This window comes from Dermacentor silvarum, chromosome 1 (genome assembly GCF_013339745.2).
Source record: "Dermacentor silvarum isolate Dsil-2018 chromosome 1, BIME_Dsil_1.4, whole genome shotgun sequence".
In the NCBI taxonomy this organism is placed as follows: Eukaryota; Metazoa; Arthropoda; class Arachnida; order Ixodida; family Ixodidae; genus Dermacentor; species Dermacentor silvarum.
In genome coordinates, this window is record NC_051154.1 from 180,420,985 (window position 1) to 180,444,868 (window position 23,884).

The window sequence follows — 23,884 nt, forward strand, 5'->3', positions numbered from 1 at the left end:
GGCTCGGAGCGCGCATATTGGCTCTCATTAAAAACGTACGTGCTTCTCTTCAGGCAGAATAAACGCTCTCAGCGACGGCTTTAGGAAATCAGAAATCTCTTTTTACATCATAAGAGCTCTTGAGCTCATCCTCATTTCAAGTGCAAGTCACACGATCACGCGCGTATACGGATGAACTTGACGAAACGGTGAACCTTTATTGGGTGCGTTAAACTAAATCGCCAAAGGTTCTTTTTTTTTTTTCAATTTTATTTTTCAGAGCAGTGTTTTGCGTACCAAAACATTTTCTCCTTTGTTGCGCTTAAGTGAAAACAATTATTTATCGAAGGACATCTCGAACATATTTAAATGTATTCACATGTGGCGCAATTTGTCTACTGACTTCCAGAAAGCGTCGGCTGTGTGCAAAACCGCCACAAATAACATTTTACATATCCGAAACAGCAATCGTACTGCCGCGACAGTTACACTGCCCGTGCCGCGCAATGAACGAGAATTTGTTTTATTCTGCTTCATTTCGTTACGACGAAACCGCGCACAACGAACGGAAAGGAAGAATTCGCTATAAGCTGGCACGCGTAATATAACGAATTAATCATGTAGTCAATTATAAGTGGCTGTACACCCTAACGAAGAGAGAGAGATAGATGAGAGAGAAACGCGAGAGAAAGAAAGAAGGCATTTTAAGCAAACCTTCTCTCTCTACAATGGCAGCTCTTTAGAAGGCCGGTGTTTTTATTCGGAAATAAAATAGTGAACAACCGAGCTAGCGTAAATAAAGCCAGACTTCCAAGGAGGGTTAGTGCGCTTGGTGCAGCCAACAAATCGGCTGCTCTCAACGGCAATTTGAAATTTGGCTAGCACGTCTAGAAGTCCGACTGTGTTATGCCAATTTAGAATGGTCACGGGAAAAATGCACTAAAAAGTATGTTTCCGAAAACGGTGAGAATACGTGACGGCGTGTCTTCCATCGACAGAGGTAGCTATACATTATACGCAACAGTGGATAGACGCCGATAATCGAGAAAAGATTTCGACAGAAGGTCGGCGACGTGGTCCCAGATTGCGGGGGGAAAAGCTACTCACGAGTGGTACAGTTCCAAATAGAGTGCGCTTTCGTACACGATCACAGATGTGAAGTGACTACTCGCCATTCGGCAGTGCACGAGGTATGGGCTCCGTACATATAAGAATTTTTTCCCCAACTCGGTCAGAGTCATGCGTATGTCTTCTACAGGCCAGTCAAAATGCCGCAACTCAAATTTCGAACTCAAGGTTCTATAAATAATGATCCCATGGCTGTCACAGTTGTACGGCCACGGCATGTACTTACAAAACACAGCCTATATGCCAAACACGTTTTCCTGCCCGATTCATTCCGTAAAACGAAAACGCAAGTTGATGTTCATACATGCAATAGAAGTGCGGTAAAACATCTGCCAAATACAAAATCGTCGCCAGACAGTTACGATGTCCGCTGCGTCTACTTCCACCCTCTCGGCAACTATCACTATTGCATCTCTACAAATGCGAAAAAGGCGCAAGACTCCATACATATAATGCCGCAGAAGAAAAGCGCCCACAAGGCAGGAACCCGGACTACCTCCCTCATCCACGAGGTTTTTCACGACGTCACTGCTCAGTGTATATATGGGTCACACACAGAGGACGTCGACTCACTACGACAGCCGCGCCTTCAAAACACTGGATGCTGCTTGTCTACGCGCCAAGGTACGGCGACACTGAACGGAGCATACTGATAAAAAACACCGGAGGAGAGAACCCAGCCAATTGTCCACTATCAGTCACATATACTCGTGACGGCCTCAATATGGCCAAGGGGAGAAAAACTACATCAGCCGATCCGGACGGTACTCTCCGAGGGCGCCGACTCACGGACGAGCCAATCGAATGATTGATGATATCAAGTCAAGTGCGCGCACGGGCTGTGAAAACGGCTCAGCTTGGGGTCTTTGACAGGGATTGTGTTTACAAAGAAAGAGCGCAATTTCAAAAACACAATATAGCTGCGAATGCAGTCTGGCTAGCAATGCTACAAACATCGCGAGATACGACACGAGGGGAGCGCAAGAGGCCAGCAAATATCACCAATCGTACATTCTATAGCCGCCACAATGCTGTTGAATCGACTCGGAAGGGCGTGATCAGAACAAACAGCGCGCGAGTGCTTCCATGCCCCGGCCCTTCCCATGGCAGTGAGGAAATTACTTAGCCCTTTTGATTATCTTGAGAGCCCAGTCTGGACAACAGTGACCTGCAGGGGTTGCGCTGTTCAGCGAACGCACTCACACGACGACGGCTTACCCCCCCCCCCCCCCCAAAAAAAAAAAAAAAAAACACGCAAGAAACATTATGTATTAAGCAAAAATATCATACATAAAATTGAAAAGGCAGCCTCACCTGCGCAGCAAGCCAACTTTAAGCGCGCCAGAATTAACCTAGCTGACAGCCAGTTTTCTATTCTGCTACGTTTAGCCCCGGACACCATACCCACTATGACGACACTGCTGGAAGAAACGTCGCGGCCAGCGTCGAGAGCTGCCAGCCGTTAAAACGCCGTTGTTTATGAACAATGTAATTTTTCTCATTACCAATCAGTGAGTGAGATAGAAAACAATGCCATTATAAGGAACTGTCAAGAGTACGTACGAAGTTTCATTTTCAGGAAGAAGGATGCGCCTATTCTCCCAGGCGCACCCTTCGTCATGGCATTCGACCACAGACCGTCCTACAGCAACGAAAAAGAGCTGCGAGCACCAAACTGCAGGGTTTACTAGCGACACATCCTTAATTACTTCCTTTTTTCGGCTTTCCATAAAGTCGTCGAAAGTTGTCGTGCTAACGCCCAGAGAATACCGACGCGATACAACAACGACAACACGCGCTTCGATTGACGTGACTCGTGACAGCTTATTTTGGCCCACTGAATTATCTACAACTTAGCACACCCGCCACCGCAGAAATGCGTCACTGGTACTCGAGTGTCGGGCGGTAAAGAAAAAGCAGAACCCGTAGGAAGGAGCAAAGACTGCGCAGATGAGCATGCTCCGATTGGCGCCCGAAGTGCCCGCGCGGGTCAGGTGCGGCGGGCACTTCGGTCGAACGGTTTAAAACGACGCACACTCACATCGGAAGTCATCCCAGTCGCGCAGCGGTGACACGGGCGGCGTCGGGTACGCGGCGGCGCGGCAGCACAGGGCACAGGCACACAGCGCCGACGGCGCGGTCGGCGGGCCCGGTCCACAGGGTGCCGACGCCGCGCGCTCGCGTTTGCGCCGCTTGCGGGGTTTGAGCACTCGGGGCAGGGGAGCCTGAGCCTCGTCGGCGGCCAGCGTGGAGTCCGGCGTCGAAGGCGGTGTCGGCTCGTCGGCGGCAGCGAGCGGTTTGCGCCCGCGCGGCGCCAGCACCAGCGGCGAGCCCTGGGCGTGCAGCGCTAGCTGGGACAGCGACACGATCTGCTCGTCGAGCGGCGGCGACGGCGGCAGCGCGATGAGCGGCACGCCGGCCCAGGCCGGCCGCGGCGGCTTGGCGATCAGGCAGGCGCCCAGCAGACGCTCGGGCCCCACCGACACGCGCATGCCGCAGCTCCCACACTGGCGGCGAGCGAGCGCACGCCGGCCGCCGGAGCGCGGCGAGGGGGCGACGGCGCGCCGCACGCCCATTGGACGCCTCTGTGGGTCACTGGAGGAGGAGGCCGCTAACGGGACGACGCCGCTTTCGCCCGGCCGCGAAAGTGGGATTGCGGCCTGGCCGTGGCTTTGGAAAACAGTGCCCCGCACGACAATCATTGTCGACACGGCCACAACGTCACGCAGACAATGGGCCGAAGGACCACAAGGAATCGAGCGGCTGATTTTGACCATGCCGTATACCGGTACACCTATACGATCTTGGTCGACGACAGCGACGTCAACTACGCAACATAATTCCATAACGGCCACTAGCATATAAAATGAACGAAGAGAACACGCGAAAATAATTTCGATATACAAAAAAGAAACCTTTTATACCAGCATTACGCGTGTTGCCGTCTAAAGACAAGAACGGCGGAAGTGCAGTGCCTCATCATAATCGGTTATCGAATCCCAAAGCACGGCGGACGACGTTGCTTACTAGACCAGTAAATGTGTTTCTCAAACTGCGGGTCATGACCCCCAAGTGAGCGATGGACCTTTCTCTGGGGGTCATGGAAGGTCCAACTATCACTATGACCAATGACGTCAACGCCTCTTATCAACCTTTGATGTCAAGCTTTACACTATCCACTTCTCTCTTCGCACTCCTTCGTTTATCGGTGCGAGACGACGAAATTTTGCCTGGGAGGTAGCCAAAGAAATGCTATCACGTTTAAAGTCTCAAGGGCTAAAGTATACACCCTTCTCATTAAATAGATTATCAAATTAATCCTCGTTAAAAAAACATTAACAAGAGTTTTTGGTAGCTCTCTGTGCTGAAGTTAATGTCTTTAAAATAAATTAAAATGTAAATGTATTCGCGCCATTGAACAAAGTAAATGTTCAGAAGGCTTGTAAAGGTGGGGAATCATGGTAGGTTTGGCACTACTTAAAGAGGTCACGTACTGGAAAAGTTTGAGAAACACTGAACTAGACCGAAGGCACGCACTTTGCTTTCACGAGGTGACCTTGCGTTCGCACAATGCAGTCGGTGCGGGCGACAGGACACGTAGTATGTTGGTTTCCATTCGGCGTTGCGTCTATAGCTATATGTTGAGGCTATACCGGGAAAAAGGAGGGAAAGAAGAAAAGAAGAGCCAGCCAAGTGATTCGACCACCGTTAAATGAAAAAGAAATTTAACAAATCCTGCTTTCTGACCGTGAACGAGGCGTCTTTTGTATGCCACAAAAACATCCAGACACGCATTGATGAACAAAAATGTCGCCAGAGTAAATTCCAATAAAGCCAGGAACTAGAGACGGTGAACGGCGCTGTACGCAGCCCGACATTCCATCAGCATACGGAAGCGTGCCAGGGACACAAGAGAAGTGAAACGGGTCTTTTGAAAGTCCCAAAGGTTACACATGGAGTCATTTTCTAACATCCCTGAGCCGCAGAGAAACATAAACCTGCAACGCCACGCTGAAAAAAAGAATTAAAATAAAACCGGTAACAAAACGACTTGGGCAAACATATAGAAGCCGAACACGTTCCCATCACTGAAAATTACGAAATGCCAATACGAAGGAAACTCGGAGACGCAAGTCAACAACAATCACAACAAACGCTTCGCCGCCAGTGAAAGCTTCGTACTTACAAAAAAACCCACAAACTGTGCGCAGTTTGCCCAAGCGTATTAACACGCCGGCTGTGCAGTCGCCTGTGCTCTGAACGTGAAGAAACGGGAATACAAACTCTATAGGAATGACGTTAAAAAGTCAGATACAATTATGCCTGCGCGACGACAAGCTGCCATGAAACAAAGTCAACTGGGAAGTGAAAAATAAGACGCAAGGACAAAGTGATGCCTTCACAATTCGCTCCCACGGAACGCCGTCAAATATGAAACCGTCCAACATGATTTATAAACAGGGTGTGTCCGGTAAGTAATAAGACTACTGATAGGGAAAAAATTTGTTAATTTATCAATACAAACCAGTGTTGTACGGAACGGCGTTCCAAGAACTATACTTCCTTTCGGGAGGAACGGAAGAACGCCACCGTTCCTTTAAGGGTTGGTGGAACTGTAACGGTAACTCGTTACGTTTATGAAGGAACGGCAGAGGTAACGGCGTTCCTTCTGTAAACGTTCCACGGCATTGAACAGACGCACGCACGTAGGGAGCACATCATGCAAGGCGGACGGGCGACCGCTTGAGGCGCAAAGAACTACCGCTTGCCTGTCACGTGACTAGGACGCATTTTCTTTCGCGAGTTCTGCCGTTACACACACACACACACACATATATATATATATATATATATATATATTATGACTAGGCTTCAAGATTGTCACGTGACGCTCCCTCTTATAGTTTCTTTCCTCCATGCTGGCCTGTCGGACGCCAACATCGAGATGTAACTCTTGTTGAGTGCACGCAAGGGTCTTTACTAAATTGCGAATATGTATTCTGGAGATGTTTTTCCTCACTCGTACTGCAATATTTAATCAGCATTCATTAAACGCCTATGTATTGTTCCTTTAGATGCGGTTTCTTGTGCAAGAAATTGAACTATATCCTCCCAAGACCTATACAATACATCGCACATTTCCTTCAACTTTTTTTCCGAAATTCACTCGGAAGTGGTTACGCAAAATATTCACTCTGCATGGAGTACGGTGCATGTGTAACTGTAAAGAAGTGGTTTACTGATATTCTTGTCTTCCGCTTTCGAGAAATTTGACAATAAATTGATCTAGACCTCTGTGTCGTCCCAGACGGCCGAAAGCAACCTCGAGGCGTGTTTCGAAGTCACCGAGATTGCGTGAAAATACCGGCGCGACATGACAAAGCATTACACGTAGTTCCATCTTCATCTCAGCGTTTAAACAATGAAATGCCGTTTTTACCACAGCTAACATGAGGAGATGATGGAGATAGTCGTTTTTTTTTTTTTTCCACGCACATGGAGACGGAGATTTTGACCCATCTATCTGTGGTATTCAAATTTTAAAAATTGTTTTTCCAGTTCAAGACATAACAGCAGACAATAAAAACCACCTTGAAGAGCTATTATGTTCCGTTGTTGTGTTCGGGTCTCAGGAAGATACTGGTGCATGTGAGTAACTTTCTATTTGCAGATCTGAAGCACAGTATCCTGACTGCGCATTTGAAGACCGAAATGTAAAGTGCCATATGTGTTGCACTTGTAATAGACGAGCACCAAAGTTGCAGTTAGACATGTCTGGAGTATGTCCGGTGCTCCCTGAAAAAATTCGTCTAGGAGCGTTTCTTTGGATTCTTTTTGTCTCCAGATAATCTGCCGCCGGCGATGTTCAAATTCGTATAATATACGTAGTTTGATGCGAGATTTAAATTGCTCACTTTATTTTGCCTCAGGATTATGCGAGGAGGAGGAAATAACTTTATTGAGTCCTGAGGAACCCCTCCCCAACCACTCTTGGTTTAGTGGTCGGCAGAGGTCGCGGGCCGCACCCACGTTATGCGATTATGCGACACTATATTTTAATTTAAAAAAATCAAATGTAACGACACATTCCAATGTTCGAAGTGTAACTGGAACGTGTTCCTTTCGCATTAAAGGAACTTGTAACGGGAACTCGTTCCAAGATTGGCAAGGAACGAGGAACGAGCTTTCGTTCCTGTTTTAGAGGAACGTGTACAACACTGATGCAAACACTTAAATGTATTCAAAATCGTGTGTCGATACACCGTTGCCATCGTTTATGCTAAAAGTGGTACGTCTCTTGATAAGCGGCAACCGGAACATCCCTTAGAGCCTGCGTCACAGCTGCTTCGACTACGTTTACCGCCACAAAGTTGTGTCCTTCCAAACCGTGCTTGACACGGGGCAACTAAACGAAGTCGGCTGGGGGAAGGTCAGGGGGCTGAGTCAGCATTACCACGTTGTGCTTGGCAAAAAAACTCCCTCACTTTCAGCGATGTGTGACTCGGCGCATGGTCACGATGGGGGATCCAGGCCGTAGCGATCTCACTGCGGACGCGGAGAACCCTCTCTCTCGAGCGATTGAGTGCTTCCGAGTAAACTGTAGCGTCGACAGGTTGCCTAGTTAGTAGAAATTCCCTTGCTCGATGGTACGCTCCATTTCGAGCTCTGGCCGAGGTAAAGAAAAAAAAAAAAGCAATGGATTTGATTTCCCTTTAAAGCCACACCGACAACTGCCGTGACGTGCATGCGTATAGCTTAGACTTCCCTCTACCAATTTACCTGCCGGCGCCGCCAGCAGCTGTTCTGCTAGGCGGAAGAAACAGTTTTATTCTTTTCCGGACACACCCTGTCTACAGGGTGAAAAGTGGGTCCTCCTTTTACCTCCCTCATTCTTCGCGGCCCAACAGTCCTCAGCCAAGGTAACAATTATTCACAGTTAGCTAATAGCAGACATGAATGTGCATTCGAAGCGCGACTTCAAAATCAGCTCTAACCAACACTTTTGTTGAAGAATGTACGTTGTCTGGACTAGTTGGTATAGAAGACACATGTATGATTCAATGATTGATTGATGAATAACTGAATTTTTTTACACAACAGAAGGAGACAGCGTCGAGTATTAAATGGCTTCAATTCCGCAACGTATGCGTAGATGCTACCAAAAGCTAATTTTTGAAATTTAGCTAAACAGCTTACTGGCAACCTTCAAAAACTCAAGTCCGCCACTGCTCTAAATTTTTTTCCGAAATGAAAATAAAAATTTGCTATCTTCAATAACTGAACAAATTCGTCGTTGAAGTCGACATAGGCTTTCTGGTGAGCCACTGTCGCTGTTTGACGGACGGTAATCTTGTTTTAATACCCGCAGTTACAAATTTCCCGCTGACGCGAATTGCTGTCGCGTCAAGGCGAAATATGCGAACGCGTACTATTCGAAAAACATTCTAAATTTAGCGAAGTTACTCGGAAGTTTCGGGTATTTGTACACGGTCCTAAAGGCATATAAACAAACATCAAATCAATTTATAGGGTCTGACGTCCCAGAGCAACGAAGGAAGAGAGACGCCCTCGCAGGAATGCAGCCGGGAATCGAACCCGCGACCTCGTAGTCAGCAGCAGAACGCAATAGCTACTGAGCCACCGAGGCGACAAATATCACCGAAGGAAGGAAAGAAAGAGTGCAGGAGGAAAGGCAGGGAGGTTAACCAGTTTAGCATAACCGGTTTGCTACCCTACACATGGGGCGGGATGGGGGAGAATGAAAGACGGGGAGCAGAGAGAGAGAGAGAGCAAATAGCACAGCACACACATCGTCAGTCCGTCAGTCTAGCGTGGTACGTGACATCACTATCACAGCCGCTTGTCCAAGCCCGTTTCTTTCAAAAACCTAAGTAGTCCCTTCGTCGCCTTCAGCTGCGATGTCTTCTGTCGACGACATGTGAGAATCGTGAGGTCTGAGGTGACTACAAACCGACCGAGCCATCTTTCATGCCCGCCACTCCAGTGGGCGAAACACACACACACGCACACATACACACGAACCCACACACGAACGCACACGCACGCACGCACGCACGCACGCACGCACGCACGCACACACACACACACACACACACACACACACACACACACACACACACACACACACACACACACACACACACACACACACACACGCACACACACACAGCGCGCGAAGTGAAGGCAGGACAGTGAACGCTACGCGAAACGAAAGACAACGCACAGGTCGACCCTTATCAGATACGGCGAGAGTGCACTGTTAAGTCCGCTTCCTTCATACAGCCTGCAGCACCGTGCGCGAGCAACTGGCGCACAAAAAAAGAGCCGCCGGACGCCCGCGCCGCGTGCACTCCATGGCCTCCACAAGTGGCCTCTGCGTCAGGACGCGCCCGACTGCTCTACAAAGTGCGCGGAACAATAACGCTCCTCTCCTGCCTTCCTGCAGTCGAAAAAGGGTTGTACCCGCGTGCCACCTTGGTTGTACTCGCACGGGAATGGCGGGGCATGCAAACGCGGCTGGCGTACGCAACTACCCATGCAGATCTCCGGTTAACTCGCAACAGTATATACACGCGCCCATTATTACGCACAGCTACATATTAAACGCCACGAAGGCCTAGACTACGTTTGGTTATTTCTCTTAGTGACCATTATTAAATTTTTCTTTTCTTAAGAGGGCGGAGGGCGTCTAAGTTGTTTGTTCTCAGCCACACTTGGACGCCAAGGATGACAAAGACTCGGGACAGAAATAAGACCTCCTGCACAAGTGGCATCCATTTTAAAGAGTCAGCGGTTAGGATCCACGCTCGTCTTCGTCCCATTCTCCGTCGGATGCATCCCCTAGAACTGATGCCTAATGTCCTCGTGAACAGAAAGCTTGACTCCGCCACCAGCTGCTTTGCACTGGCCATCGTTGGATTGTCAGGGTTTTCACTCGCCCGCCATATGCTGGAGAAACTAAACCTCCTGTATGACGTCTGACCATATCACTGGCAGCGTTTATTCCTCTCTGTCAAAGATTACAGTTCACTATTAGAAGCCATGAGCTCTTCCGTGACCTTACAAATAATTTTGTCGTGTTCAATACGGTGGCGATCTCCAAGTCTCTGTGGCCGGCGTCTATATAAGGCGACTAGGACTGCATGCGTTTTCATCTCCTGTGTCAGACCGTAAGCTGCTACACTGTAATACATATGCTGTATAGATGATAGGGGGATTGATGAAGATGAAGCAAGCAGCGCACAAACAGACAGAATGAATGTCTACGGCTAACCGAAGCTGTATTCTCGTATACCTCGCGTATTCCGTACAATAAAGAAAAAAGCCACAACGTGCATTCTTGACGATATCGTAGCCGAGTCAAAGAAAATTTATGTACTAAGTAGAATCCCGTCAGCGCATTTCATAAGGAAACACTGAAAAAGAACGAACGATACGGAAAAATGTAACATCCGATAACGCTTGCGGCCGCAGAAAATGAAGCAAAAATCTACTCTTACGCAAAACTTTGTTTGACGTTGAATAAAAAAGGCAACACACAAACTATTAAAAACCCGCTAAATAAAGCTCGCTATATATCGGTGTGTGTGTGTGTGTGTGTGTGTGTGTGTGTGTGTGTGTGTGTGTGTGTGTGTGTGTGTGTGTGTGTGTGTGTGTGTGTGTGTGTGTGTGTGTGTGTGTGTGTGTGTGTGTGTGTGTGTGTGTGTGTGTGTGTGTGTGTGTGTGTGTGTGTGTGTGTGTGTGTGTGTGGTGTGTGTGTGTGTGTGTGTGTGTGTGTGTGCGTGCGTGCGTGCGTGCGTGCGTGCGTGCGTGCGTGCGTGCGTGCGTGCGTGCGTGCGGTCGTAGCCATGAATGACACTGAATGAAGATCGTGATATTTATCTGCCGCTTGAGTGAAATGGTCGATAGTAATAACCTCTTTTCAAGAGCTCGCAGCAATTCTTCAGTTTCCGCGCCGCCGTGTATTTCGAAGTAACCGCGCAAGGTAACAAAGGCCACGACAGTGTCCGCGAACGTGCATTGATGTGGGGCGACCGCTTGTGGCTTTGTCCACTTACGCTTCGCTTTCGACGTCGTGAGCCGTGTTGAGATCGGCGACGATGTCCGACACGCTCACTGGTTCTGATCTCCCAACGCCATCATCGCAAGACACGTTTCCATGACAGGTGACATGGGTCGTACCATAGGATTCTAAATATTTCTGCACCTCTTCGTATGACTCGTTGGCGACGTCTTGTATATCCTCGGTATTTCCGTCGGGCGTAGCAGCCTGCAAGTGCTAGGCGCTCGCCCAATCAAACGTTGAAACCGTCCATTGCGTAAGCTATGCTGCACAGTCACACCAGGAACCCACGATGTAGGGAGGAAATGAATCGCATTGTAGGCGGTTGCATCATCGAAGTTTTTGAACGTAACAACCGGCAAGGGAAACGTAACAAACGGGATACACATGACCCTATGGGAAGTAATGAGACAGGCATTTCAGAGCGCAAGGGCGAGGAAAACGTAGCACGAACGTATCAACGAGTATTCATGAATGCCACGGCGGTTGAATGACATGCAGTCCCAGGCTTCCCTCTAGTATTCTTCAAGTATTCTTCTATATGAGACAAATAATATGCAAAATCGCAATGCAGTATTAAAAACGGATTCAGAGCTAAATGTTTGTCGTACACGAGCAGAGCGAGTGCAAAATTCTCTTTCACCCTTAATTTGCAGTGCAGCATAATACCGAAGTGCTTCGTTTGTAGTGCAGCTTCACGCTGAAGCGAACGCGGTGGGTGCCGCCATTTTCCTGGACTTCATCGGATTGCGTACAGGCGCTAGTTTCCAGATAGAGGTCACGCAACCGTTAAAATGGAAACGGTGTTTGCCCTTTCATGACTGGTTATTCGCCGCGTTTTGGGAGGGCATCCACTGCGACGGTATGAATGGTGTATTAATTTTTTTTATTCAATTACCGATTAATCATTCATCATTTTAGCCTTTAATCGATTAATCGAAATTTTTGCCGGGCACTTTTAAAGAGGTTGAAACACAGTGATCTACTTTTCTGGGACCCTATTTTAATGTTTGAGAGGTGGAACAATGTCTAAAACACAAGTGTATAAACGGTTGATAAAGTATGATCTTTAACTTGTTAAAGACTAAATATAGTTTCGCACTAGTGGCTTTTGAAAAAATAAACAATATATGTTATAAAATGGCACTCAGTGCAGAATTAAGATACACGGCACTAGTGAATCCCTGTACTGTGCAGTTAAACAATAAATAAGAAAAATGGCAAAAAGTGAAAGGTGAAGTTCAACTGAAATATGAGAGAAATTACAATATGCACAGGGGAAAAGAAAATTACTGGTTTAGGATTTTAAAACACATGCTCTTTTCTACAGAATGAATGAATGTCAACTGGCTGCGATGTTTTGTGAAACCGACATCTTCTTTGAATGGCCACAGAACCAGCATGCGAGAATAGATGCTCGGACGCCATAGATTTGCTGGAATCGACATGAACTTTATCGCTACGTCAAATACATGCTCCAAACCGGCGCGCATGCTGTGCAACGTCTTTAGTGGACTCGGTGTGGCACGACGATCAACGACTGGGTTGCTATAATACGAGGGCATTTCTAGCCTCCCGCTTCGGGCGGCGCGTGCGGTGTGGTGGAAGAAAGAAGCTCGGCATGTCTCGGGACTCGGAAAAACAGTCGCTCTTCCACAGCCGCAGTCACTGCTCGTGCGCAGCCATTCCAGTACCGTTTCAAAATTTTCGCGCCACTCCAGTCAAACTCTTGACAACGAATAATCGAACAGGTCTGATCCGATCAAATAAACGGTGGACATCGATGAAGATTAATCGTTTTGCGGGATACATTTCATCGATTAATCATTCATCGATATTACCAACCACATGCGACGGCCTTTTGGGCTTTTTATATCAGAAGTGCGACCTGAAGCATGATGCGTTTCGTTATTTTTTATTAGCGTCGTACAGTATAAGTGAGTTTTCGCGTTGCATTGCTCAACAAAACACACGCACCTGATACATTAAACGTGAACCAGCATGGTTACAAGTGGCTTCAACTGTTGTGTTATTATTATTATTATTTTTTCTCACTTGAAGGCTGGACAGGAACTAAGCGGTTACCTCTAAAAAGAAACGAAAAAAAAATCAATTCGACACCCTGGAACTTACCGCGCCGACGGAACTCAGTGGTTGTATGTTCAGGCGAACTCCGTGTAGCCGAAGACAAGCGTTCCGCACGAAACCAAACACGCATCAGGCGCTGCATGTACTTTCCAGCCTGACGGCGCAAGCCGGGTGCCGCTGAAGCATCGAGTCACGCTCCGCTAAGTGAGTGTCGCGCTTCGTGTGCGGTCCAGCAATACTGGCGCGGAGATGACCTGAATGCGTTCACAAGCATCGCCAGTGTCCCGAGCGAACACCCCTTGTAGCAGGCGGACAGGAGGACGGCAATACGATGGAAAAGACGGAGACCAGTTTTGCACGAGCCCGAACAACTATAGGCCAAGCGTCGTCGACAGGTCCCTGACCCCCGTATTCAGAAATGCATCTCGACTTGAAGCCCATGCTCGACTTGATCTAAATGACGCCTGTCGTGAACGCGCCGAAGGAAACGCAATGAGCGTCCTGGGGACGTTCCCGCCAGGTCTCATTTAGATCAAGTCAAGCGTGGGTTTTACGTTAAGATGCACTTCTGATACGAGGGTTACACTCGGAACTAAAATCAACAGTTAGGTGTCGCAGTGCAGATCAGCTATACTCCGGCGAATTCCGCTTCACGCGTTTACGGCGTAACCTTATAAAAATGAACTTATAGTCTATAGATTGTCTAAAGATTTCTTGTGGACGACTTTCGCCTTCTTATAGACCTGTCCTTCCGGCCGGATAAAGTCGACAAAATTATTAAGGCTAGTTTCTTTTGTGTATAGTGGTCCATCAACTTTCAAACAGGAAAACGCAGAGCCCACAGAAGTAGAAATATATAGCAATAAGGAAAACGAGTTGCTGGGTGGCCAATAACGAGCTGGATATAGTTGGCCTAACGGTTGTTCTGCCCTCTCTCCCTCTGTCTGCGTGTTTAATCGTCCCTCTGGAAAAATGCGTCATTTGGTTCCGAACGGGTTGTTTGCAGTATGGATACAGACATTAGTCGACGAAGAGTCCGCAATCTGACCACCAACACACTTCACAGAACAGCCATTTGACCTTTTGGCGCAGATCTCAGCCGATGCCGCGCAGCAATAAGACCTTTTGGCATAGTGTCGAACGTACATCTATGCACCATAAGAAATTAATCCGGAGCCCTCCACTACGGCGTGCCTCATAATCAGAACTGGTTTTGGCACGTAACACCCTAGAAAAGAAGAAGATGCACCATAAGGTCTCAACATTATCCTAAATAGTGCTTTATGTGCGTCAATGCGGCACTCGGGATAAGAATTGCCAAAATTGTTTCATTATTATTTTTTTAATAGAATGGCTTACCCTGTGCATAAATCGCGTCATAAAGCCACCTCTACCATTTAGACTTGCAAAAGGCACTTGCACGTCCGCCATGCTTCAAGGGAGCCAAAAAAAAAAAAACGTACATTTCATCAAAAAATATCATGAACATGAACGTGTAAGGAAGACTACATGCCTATACAGAACCTGCGCGACTAAACTGAAGCTACAGTGAAGACGTTCAAAAGTATGGTTAATTGTAACGTGCAAAATCATCTGTATAACTGCGCGTTGGTGAAAGCTGTTACGGGATCTGCTCTTCCATTCGCGCAGGGTTGCACGGAAGGTCCCTACAAATAGCTAATTATGTGCCATCGGTTGAGTAGGCGTATTAAATGGGAGCTATTTTTAAAGGGCACCGTCGACAACTACGCTAAATGTGCGACCAGACAATACATCTTTGAGCGAGCTCCGTGCCACAGTATACAGTACAGAGAATAACGAACTGCAGCACAAACGGCACAAACAACACGACTTCACAACGGCCGTACATTAGAACCTCCGGCAAAGAGAAGTGCAACGGAAACGCGAAAACAGCAAATAGAGGAGCGATGGCATCGACTGCACCTGTGGTTATGGCTGCTCCGTTAATGTACAGAATGATAACGGTGACGATGATCATATGATGATGAAGACAGCGCGCTTTAGTTTTTGGTTTAAGTTTTAGTAACAGACAGTACGAACAGAACAAGGCTTTCATTCTTAACTCTCGATCTTTAGCGCAGTCTCGGCACAATTTACCGCTAAAATGCCGCTATGGAGCAGGAAGGCTCACATGACTGCTGTTGGCGCACTTTGAACGAAGGAAGTCTGCAGACTTTCTGTAGACTCAGTTTAAGTTACTGTGACGGTAAGACTAGAGGTGATAACTTATTTTCCGCACTCGTCCATGGGGAAGAGAATTAAGCGGTGTCATATGACCGACGTCTCGTACAGCGAATTCCACTACAGTCGAACGCCTTTATAACGAAGTGCTTGGGACCTCCGAAATCATTCGTTATACAGGTCCCTTCATTGTAAAGGTCGCGCACCGACAAGCTCATAATAGAACCGGGACAGAATTATTCATTTGTTATACAGGTGATTTCGTTGTATAGAGGTGTTCGTTGTAGAGGCATTCGCCTTTAAAGACTAAGCAATTTGAAGATTTGAAGCCGTTCGGAAACTTCCGAAGTCTCTAGACAGCCGCGAGGGTGCCACCGAAAAAAGGCGCTAGCCTCGCGAAAACATCTCTCATGCTATACGTGCGTTCAGAATGTTAGTGTTAATTAACAGTGTTTGCAGCGGATCTCGTTTAGATAGTGCTAAAACTAACAACCTAAAGCCATATTCATCAACGCACAATCTTGTACAGCTCGTACACATTCAAATCATAATATCACTGCCGCTTGTAATGGTGCCATCGGCAGCACGGGTCGGTACGTGCTGCCGTGTCTTTGAATCGAGGTTTCCACATGCCTTTGGGGTAAAATAAACGTGTTTTCTGCTGCATTCAGATCCATTCATGCCATGCGTCACTTCACGCAGACTATACACTCGCTATATAGCTATGCGCGCCTTTACGGCACAACAAATGCGTTTAACAACTCTGCGCTTACACGTGCCATCCGTCTATGGAATTGTCTCCCGAATCAATTGCCTCCCAGTCTAACTACGACAGCTTCCGCCATAATCTAACAAGTCATTTTGCAAAACTAAACGAGTAGACAACCTGCATGCCCAACGTGGCATCCATCGTAGTATACTTTTTTTCTCAGCGAAGTGACGGTATTGAAATTGTTTTCATTGGTATTATATATTGGCATTGTATACGTTTGTTGTTGTACTGTTGCTATATATAACTTCGTTGTACTTTACTACGCTTTACTGCACTACTACTGCACCATTCTGGTTTTTGTTCTGTACATCCCCCCCCCCCCCCCCCCCCCCCAGAGAAGTGCAGGCATTGATGTTAGACCATAAGAAGAAGTAGTTTATTGATTGGAAAATGTAGAGAGGTCGGCCGGAATTAAAAATGGAGTATCTGGTCTGCTACTCTACGTAAGGGTAGGGGAAGAGGAACTCTGACGATGTTGTACTTAATTCCATTGTACGTAATACATTTTTTGCTTGTACTGCCCCCTTTACACAATGCCTCCCACGAGGCCTGCAAGGTTAAGTAAACAAATACAAACAGCAGCTACAGTGTCCTCAGCTAACGAATGAACAATGTAAATCGCTAGCATCCCGCCGCCAGATGGCACGGAGTGAAATGATTTTGAAATGAAGTGACTGAGCCGGTTGGAGGTTTGGTGGCAGAAAAGTAGGGAGACCACAAACAACGGAGACGTACAGAAACAGAGTTCCCAGCAATGGTTCAAGAAGGTTGATGCCTGGAATTCTTTGTATTTGTGTGTTTCTCAAAAATAAAGGTACGACATTAGGCAAAATAACAACAAGAGCTTGGTGGCGCAACCCACCACCCCGTTTCAAAGGGGGACGCTCATAGCATCCGTCCATCCTTCCTTCCCGCTCGGCGCAGGCGAGTGGCTTTTCCAAATTTAGTTTTCGAAGATCACGACGCAAACACGGAGGGGGGAATGCCTGCGGTAGGGAGCGAAAAGCATTAAGTGCTTACTTAAACTTTGACACTGAACCTATACCGTAAGCGCGGGACTCAAAACAATTCACAGCGTCCTATTTATCTCTACGAGCGGGGCCTCGGTTCCGTGCGCGGGCCAGATGAAACGGCCGCGCGCGAGGGTTTACAAACGAAACGAGCAGCAAGCACGCTTGACACGCTTCTGAACGCGAGCTCCTGGCGCGTGTCCCCTGTTCCGGTTACTCAACACGCCGCAGTGGCTCACAACTCCTGCTGCTGGGCACGAAGCAACGACTTGACTCACGGCCGAAACGGCCGCATAAGCGCGTTGGAAGCGAACAGCGAATGCGGCCGTGAGGTACACGTTCACGAAAGGACAGACGGATGCCGTGCTCACAAAATGGAGATCGACAATTCTTGCATTGGCGGCAGAAGAGACCTATAAGAACACGTGATCCTTGAATGTCCCAATACCTGCCCGCAGGCCCGCACATCGTCTACAGCTGCTGCTCTATAGCCTTCAGAGAGACTGATGACGAGTCGGGACTAGTTGAGGACACAAATAGACGACTGGAGGCAGCACGGTGCTATGCGCCACGGTTATCGACAGTATATACAGGGTGTTTCAGCGAATACTTTCAACAATTCTTCAAGGTTGCCTGTGGCAGATAGCACAATTCTAGTTCATGAGCTGGTCTACTCGAAGAGGCGGACATTACTTGCACAAGAAATTGAAATGCACAATCGAATAATTAACAAAAAATCACTAATTAAGTTTTTAACTAATTACCTGATTGCTCATATTGCAATTTACAAATTGTAGCCGTGGAATTGGCAAAGCGGATCCACTTGGAACGAATTCTCGGGATGACAACAGTTTCGAGATATTAATTCCCGAACTTTGCGGAGAAATGCATTGACGTTCCAGTTAGTTTCTTAAGAAAATGTCGTTTTATGTATTCGAGCACAATATTAACTGTAACGCCAATATTTTTCTCTGCAGAGTTCGGGAATTAATATCTCGAAACTGGTGTCATCCAGAGAATTCCTTCCAAGTGGATCCGCCTTGCGTACTCCATGGCTACAATTTGTTAATTGCAATATGGGTGGGTCATCAGGTAATTAGTTAAAAACTTAATTAGTGAATTTTTGTTGATTAGTCGATTATGATTACAATTTTTTGTGCAAATAGTGTCCGCCTCTTCGAGTAGACCAGCTGATTAACTAGAATTGGGATATCTGCCACAGGCAACCTTAAATAAATTTTGAAAGTGTTCGCTTGAACACCTTGTATAGTGCGGGCTGTGCCCGAAGAAACTGATTGCTACCGCCATTTTTCTTTCCTTTGTTTTTTTTTTTCTTCCTTTTTATTCTTACATTTTGTTACTTTATCTATTCCATAATTTCAATTAGTGTCACCGTATTTAGCTGTTTCTTCTCAGGCACGGTCAGTCGCTCGCACGCTTGTCAGGTTCCAGTACACATCCTTCAAAATGAGCCAGTCATGTCAGGATATTAGGGAGTTTTAGAAAAGCGTCCCCAAGCGATTTTGCATATAACCCAAAACACAAGCTCGTTTGGGCGCCTTTTAGGTTCTTTTGTACTTTGCGCTCTTTTGTACGCCTGGCTGATAGCGCCTCCTAACTTGGAGCACTATTTTAAAACTCCCTATTGATTGATTGACTGAAATGACAGATTTTAACGTTCCCGAGCTACACCTGCTATTTCATAAACGCTCTATATGAAGTATGAAGGGGGATGCGGAGAGGTTCTCGGTTATAATGGCCACCGAGGGCATTCCAGCGAGCACTGCACTGCGCGGGCATTTAGTTTTTACATTGCGTTGCCGCAGGAATGCGTCCGTCGTGGAAGGGTACAGAACCCGAGATCTCGTGCTCGGTAGCAGAACGCCAGCCGCGGTATATCTAGCCACCGCGAATGTTATAAAGCTCACCCGAAACCATTCGCAAAACTCTCTAAAAAAAAGATCATCACATTCACTAACTAAATACTAACACATTACTTGTCCCAAAAAGCACTACCTTCCTAGTAAGTGCAGGTAGTAAAATGATGGTTAGAACTTTTCACTACCTGCTGAAGCTATAGATAGAAAAAAGCACTAACTTAGTACTAACTACATACTACCTCAGTAGTGTTGCTACTAAGGCAACTGAAACATAATTCCCAACAATACAATGGGGCCTATTCGATTTATAAGTGCCCCTTGCATTGCCATATGAAGTCGATGATATTGTAGAAGCACAAGAAAGTAAAATAATAAATATATATGAAAAAAAGAGAGAATCGCGTCCTTTCGCTATATATTAAGGACGTATTGTTTACCAGGGACATTAGGCACACTGACTCCGGATGAGAATGTACTACATATCTCTAACAAGCAACGATAAGCAAGAACACACATGCAGAACGACAAGGGTGCTACGCGACACTTATTTAAAGAGCAACTTCAAGAGTATTTATAGGCCTAGTTTGAGGGATCACATGTTGCACCAGTGAGCACCTACGTATTCGGTTAAATTATAAAAGCTTTGTGCACAAATTTCTAAAGCATACTTTCTGCATATATGTGTGCTACGACGTCGCACATAAACGTTAGTACAACATAGTGAACAACACTACGGTTTATCTAAATTTTGTATAAGACTGTCACAATCACAGCATGATAGACCACGACCCGACGAGGTAGTAGTGGCTTAGTAGTTACTTAGTAAAAGCTACTAAGAAGCCTTTCTGGCTAGTAAAAGCAGCACTTACTAGCTTACTAGCCACTGGCTATAGTACATAACTAGTAAGAAGGTAGTAAGATCCACAGTAATCTAGCAAACGCGTGCATTTACTAGGTATTTACTAACTTTATTCGTAAGAACGGCACGGATCCTTTTAAAGCATTTTCGCGCACTCGAGTCGTAGTGGCGCAGTAAATGTTTGCAGAGCTCACTAAGTTCAAGTCTTGAATGGCTTCTTTAGAATACAGTGCAGTCCCCGTTTAGAGGTAAAAACAAAAAAAAGAAAAGAAAACTTTAATAGACTTCAGCAGACGCCGTCAAAATCTATGACGTCAAGGCGAGCCGGTACGGGAACTTCCAAGGCGGCAGCGCCACCCTGTCTTTCATATTTGCGTATTCCAATGAAGCCTCCTCTAAATAACAGACGAGACTTTTTTGGTCTTTTTTTGTATTGCAGATGTGTAATTTACTCAACTGATTTTTCACCCTTAGCGTGACTTCAAGGCGCGCACTCACACGCCGACGTTACGAGGGCGCATGGCATTTGTATATGTGCACGACCGCTAGCCGCTTCTCCCTGTAACTATACAGGCATGGTCAGTGCGGCCTGAGCTTCGCTTCCTGTAAGCCCTCGTGGAGGGCCAATGAACTGACGCGAGATGAAACGGAAGGAACGTCCCGCTAACTTCGTAAACATCGGACCGGCGCTCAAACTGGTTTCAAACAATCTTCCACAAAATGTATTTCCTTGACGGTCGCAGGAGTGATCGAGGCGCAAAAAGCGGGAAGCGTGTAAATTATGCCGTCACAGAAGGCGAAAGAAAACTTCGCGGGGGCTTTCACCCCCTTCGCAAGCAAAGACGACGGCGACGCCGCGGGCGATACCATTATTCGTCAAAGTACACCGCGAAAAAAAAAAAAAAAAAAAAAAGAAACCTACTAAAACACTCGGCGTTAAGCTTCACCCCACTCGAGTCATTCGTCTCCTAATACGCGCGTAAATGCACGAGAACGTCGAAATTGACGCCACCAACGCAAATAACTGAGCACGGGAAGAGGCGATATCCGCGAAAGAGGGCGCTCTGCCGCCTCTATATAGAAGCGATGCGGAGATTCGCAACCAAGAAGCGTTTGGAACCAAAGCCTCATTTCAGGCAAATGGAAAGAACCCACATAGTAAGACAGAATAAAATAATAATATTAAAGACAGAGAGAGAGAAAAAGAATGGTCGCAAATGAACGGAAAGAGGGGAAAAAAAAAAAGACGCCGCCGGCTCTGGGACAATAGTAGCCAGAATTAGACGCAGGGCTGTACGCGGCGTGGCAAGCGGCGGGGGAGTCAAGCGGAATGACCAAACAGATCAAGGAAGCTCCCCTCCCGCACAAGGGAAAGAAGACGCCGTGCAACGGCCCACAGGAGTTCTGGGCCAAGGGCGGGAACGTGGACGAATCGGAGGGTGTGTAGTGCGGTGGGGGGCATTGTTTCGCAAACGCCATTGTCTCTTCCGGACGCCGACAGTGGGCGCATCAGCACGGCGACTACGACCGCCGCGCACGAGCGGCACCGAGGCACGACAAACCGGAGCGCCCACGGGACGCGAAGCGCGCACGTTTGTCGGCCGCGAAAAAGAGGCGACGGACGACGCTTGACAGGGGCACGAGAGGGGGGGGGGGGGGGGGGGGGGGGAGGTCACGCGCTAACGGAGTGGTCCACTGGCGCGACCTCCGCGACTACCAGGGCATGTAAAGTCAGCCCCGTCCCGAAATCCGAGACGGCAACCGCGCTCCAGTGTACCACTACCGCAACTGCACAGACAGGTAGGTATAGCTTGCAGAAGCAACGTCGTCGTGTGTTCACATTTAACCTCATTAGGGGCCGCTAGCATGTCTTACGGTGTGCTTCTAGGTGAAGCAAGTAATTTCGAAGCAGGAATCGTCTTAAAGAAAAAAAAAAAAGAAAAGAAACAAAACCGTGCGAAATGGCATATTCAAACGTATAGTACATCGTTTAGCGAAGTCAGCCAAGTAAGAAAAGTAAATGACCCGCGCATTTGGTTATACTGTCACGTTCTCGTGACGATAGAGAATTAAACTTGGCGCTCTGTGGCCATACCTAGCCCTTGCGCCATGGAACACTATACATCATCATCATAGGGAATTAAACAATGCCAAAAGTGTGAGCTAAGAATTTAACTCCTTAATGGGCGACCTTGCGCCGAGAAAGACAAGCAGAACTCGAAACACAACGATATCGGCGAGAACAGTCATCGGTAGTCGAAATAACTCTCGAATCACGTATAGTATACGTTCGCTATTTGTACACGCTCATCCCTTTACGTACAGCGCTCAGCGATTGAAACGCGATACTCGGAGCTCGTAGCTGCCGGCGCTTTTTTGCACCACCGCAGAGCGCCGGGGACACGAAGCTGGTTAATTGGGGAATACAATGAAGGCCTTTGTGATGCATTGTGACTGCATTTGGTCCCACAGCTGTCACCCTGCGATGACCGCTGGTGCAAGAAGCACAGACCGCCATGCGGTCCGAGTATCGCGTTTAAATCGCCGAGCACTGGAAACACTAGTAATAGCTGGTGCTCGCGTACATTCGATAATGTACAATATCGCGCAATCTGATTAGACAAGCCTCTGTCACATCGAACTCACCGTGGTTGCTTAGTGGCTATGGTTGGGCTTAGTGCTAAGCACGATGTCGCGGGATCGAATCTCGGCCACGGCTGCCACATTTCGATGGGGGCGAAATGCGAAAACACCCGTGTACTTAGATTTAGGCGCACGTTAAAGAACCCCAGGTTGTCCAAATTATTCCGGAGTCCCCCACTACGGCGTGCCTCATAATCCGATCGTGGTTTTGGCACGTAAAACCCCATATTTTTTCTCTCTCTCTATCTTTCGCATGTATGGAATCGGTGACAGCATTAAAGACATTTCGAATACACATCTTCGCGTCTTGTGCCGAGCGATAAGGGATAATCCCGTGATAAAGTGTTTCCGACACAAAGCAAAACAATGTACGCGTGCCATTACAAAGTTGCCGTATTTCTGAAAGTTTCATCGAAGTACTTTTCGTAGGTAGCGGGGGAAAAAAAGATGTTGAGCGTCCGCCACATCCACAAACGCTGGTCCGTAAGTCCGCTTCACTGCGCGGTGCGTTTCTCCTGAGCGACGAAGAAATGCGGCGGCGAGCACAGCAAGATAGCATGCTCCGTTGCGTTCCTCAAAACAGCGTGGCGGGCCGGTCCTAAAGGGTATCTTCGGCTGTCGACCGGATACTCGGACGACGGGCAATACAGTGCTTTGGGATAGAAACAACGTGTAGCGCAGTCAGCTTAAGCAGTGTAAAAAGACATTCTCACTGAGCAGTGAGAATGTGTTTTACAGCGGCGACAGCACTGTCGCCGCTGTAAGGTTTGTGAGGCGTGAAAAATATGCGTGGCTTAGTAGAAAGCACGGTGTCATTTTTAGACCATGGTTGAAAGTGAGTCCACACATCGCGTTGATGGCATGAAATGGCGGAAGGTGCGGGAACCTTTGAGGGAGACCGCAGATTCAAACCTCACCGCGCGATAGCTTTCTTTATCTATACTTCGCCCACTCCAAATGGATGGACGGCACAGGGTATTGGGATTCCCACAGCGTGAAGGATCCACCTTTAAAAAAAATGGTGAGGGTAACACGAGCGACGAGGACAGCAAAGAGCAGAGAGAGAAAGGCGGGCGCGCGCCAGCTTCGACCGCGTCAGACACAGCAACAGTAAGACCGTTTTTTCATGGGCGCCGCCACTGCGTAGGCAGTGGCGCCATCTATGGGAAGTTGGTAGCTGGTTTGGGCGAACGCCGTGTGTATACTGCGGCAGTTTCTGGTGGATTGTTTTCGCTCTTG

At 47.5% G+C, this 23,884-nt stretch overlaps 1 protein-coding gene across 15 annotated transcripts in view; it reads right to left on the reverse strand.

The window, feature by feature from the left end:
* LOC119436478 (CCR4-NOT transcription complex subunit 6-like) overlaps positions 1-23,884 on the reverse strand; it is a 264,798-nt gene that overhangs the window by 142,500 nt on the left and 98,414 nt on the right. Inside the window, exon 1 of one of the 15 annotated variants that reach the window (XM_037703333.2) lies at positions 3,149-3,605. The exons of the other annotated variants lie outside the window; for them this stretch is intronic. Within the exon in view, the coding sequence (XP_037559261.1) occupies positions 3,149-3,599 (451 nt within the window). The 5' untranslated portion in view covers positions 3,600-3,605. Of the gene's footprint in view, positions 1-3,148; positions 3,606-23,884 lie in introns of those variants that run through there. 15 annotated transcript variants of the gene reach the window in all.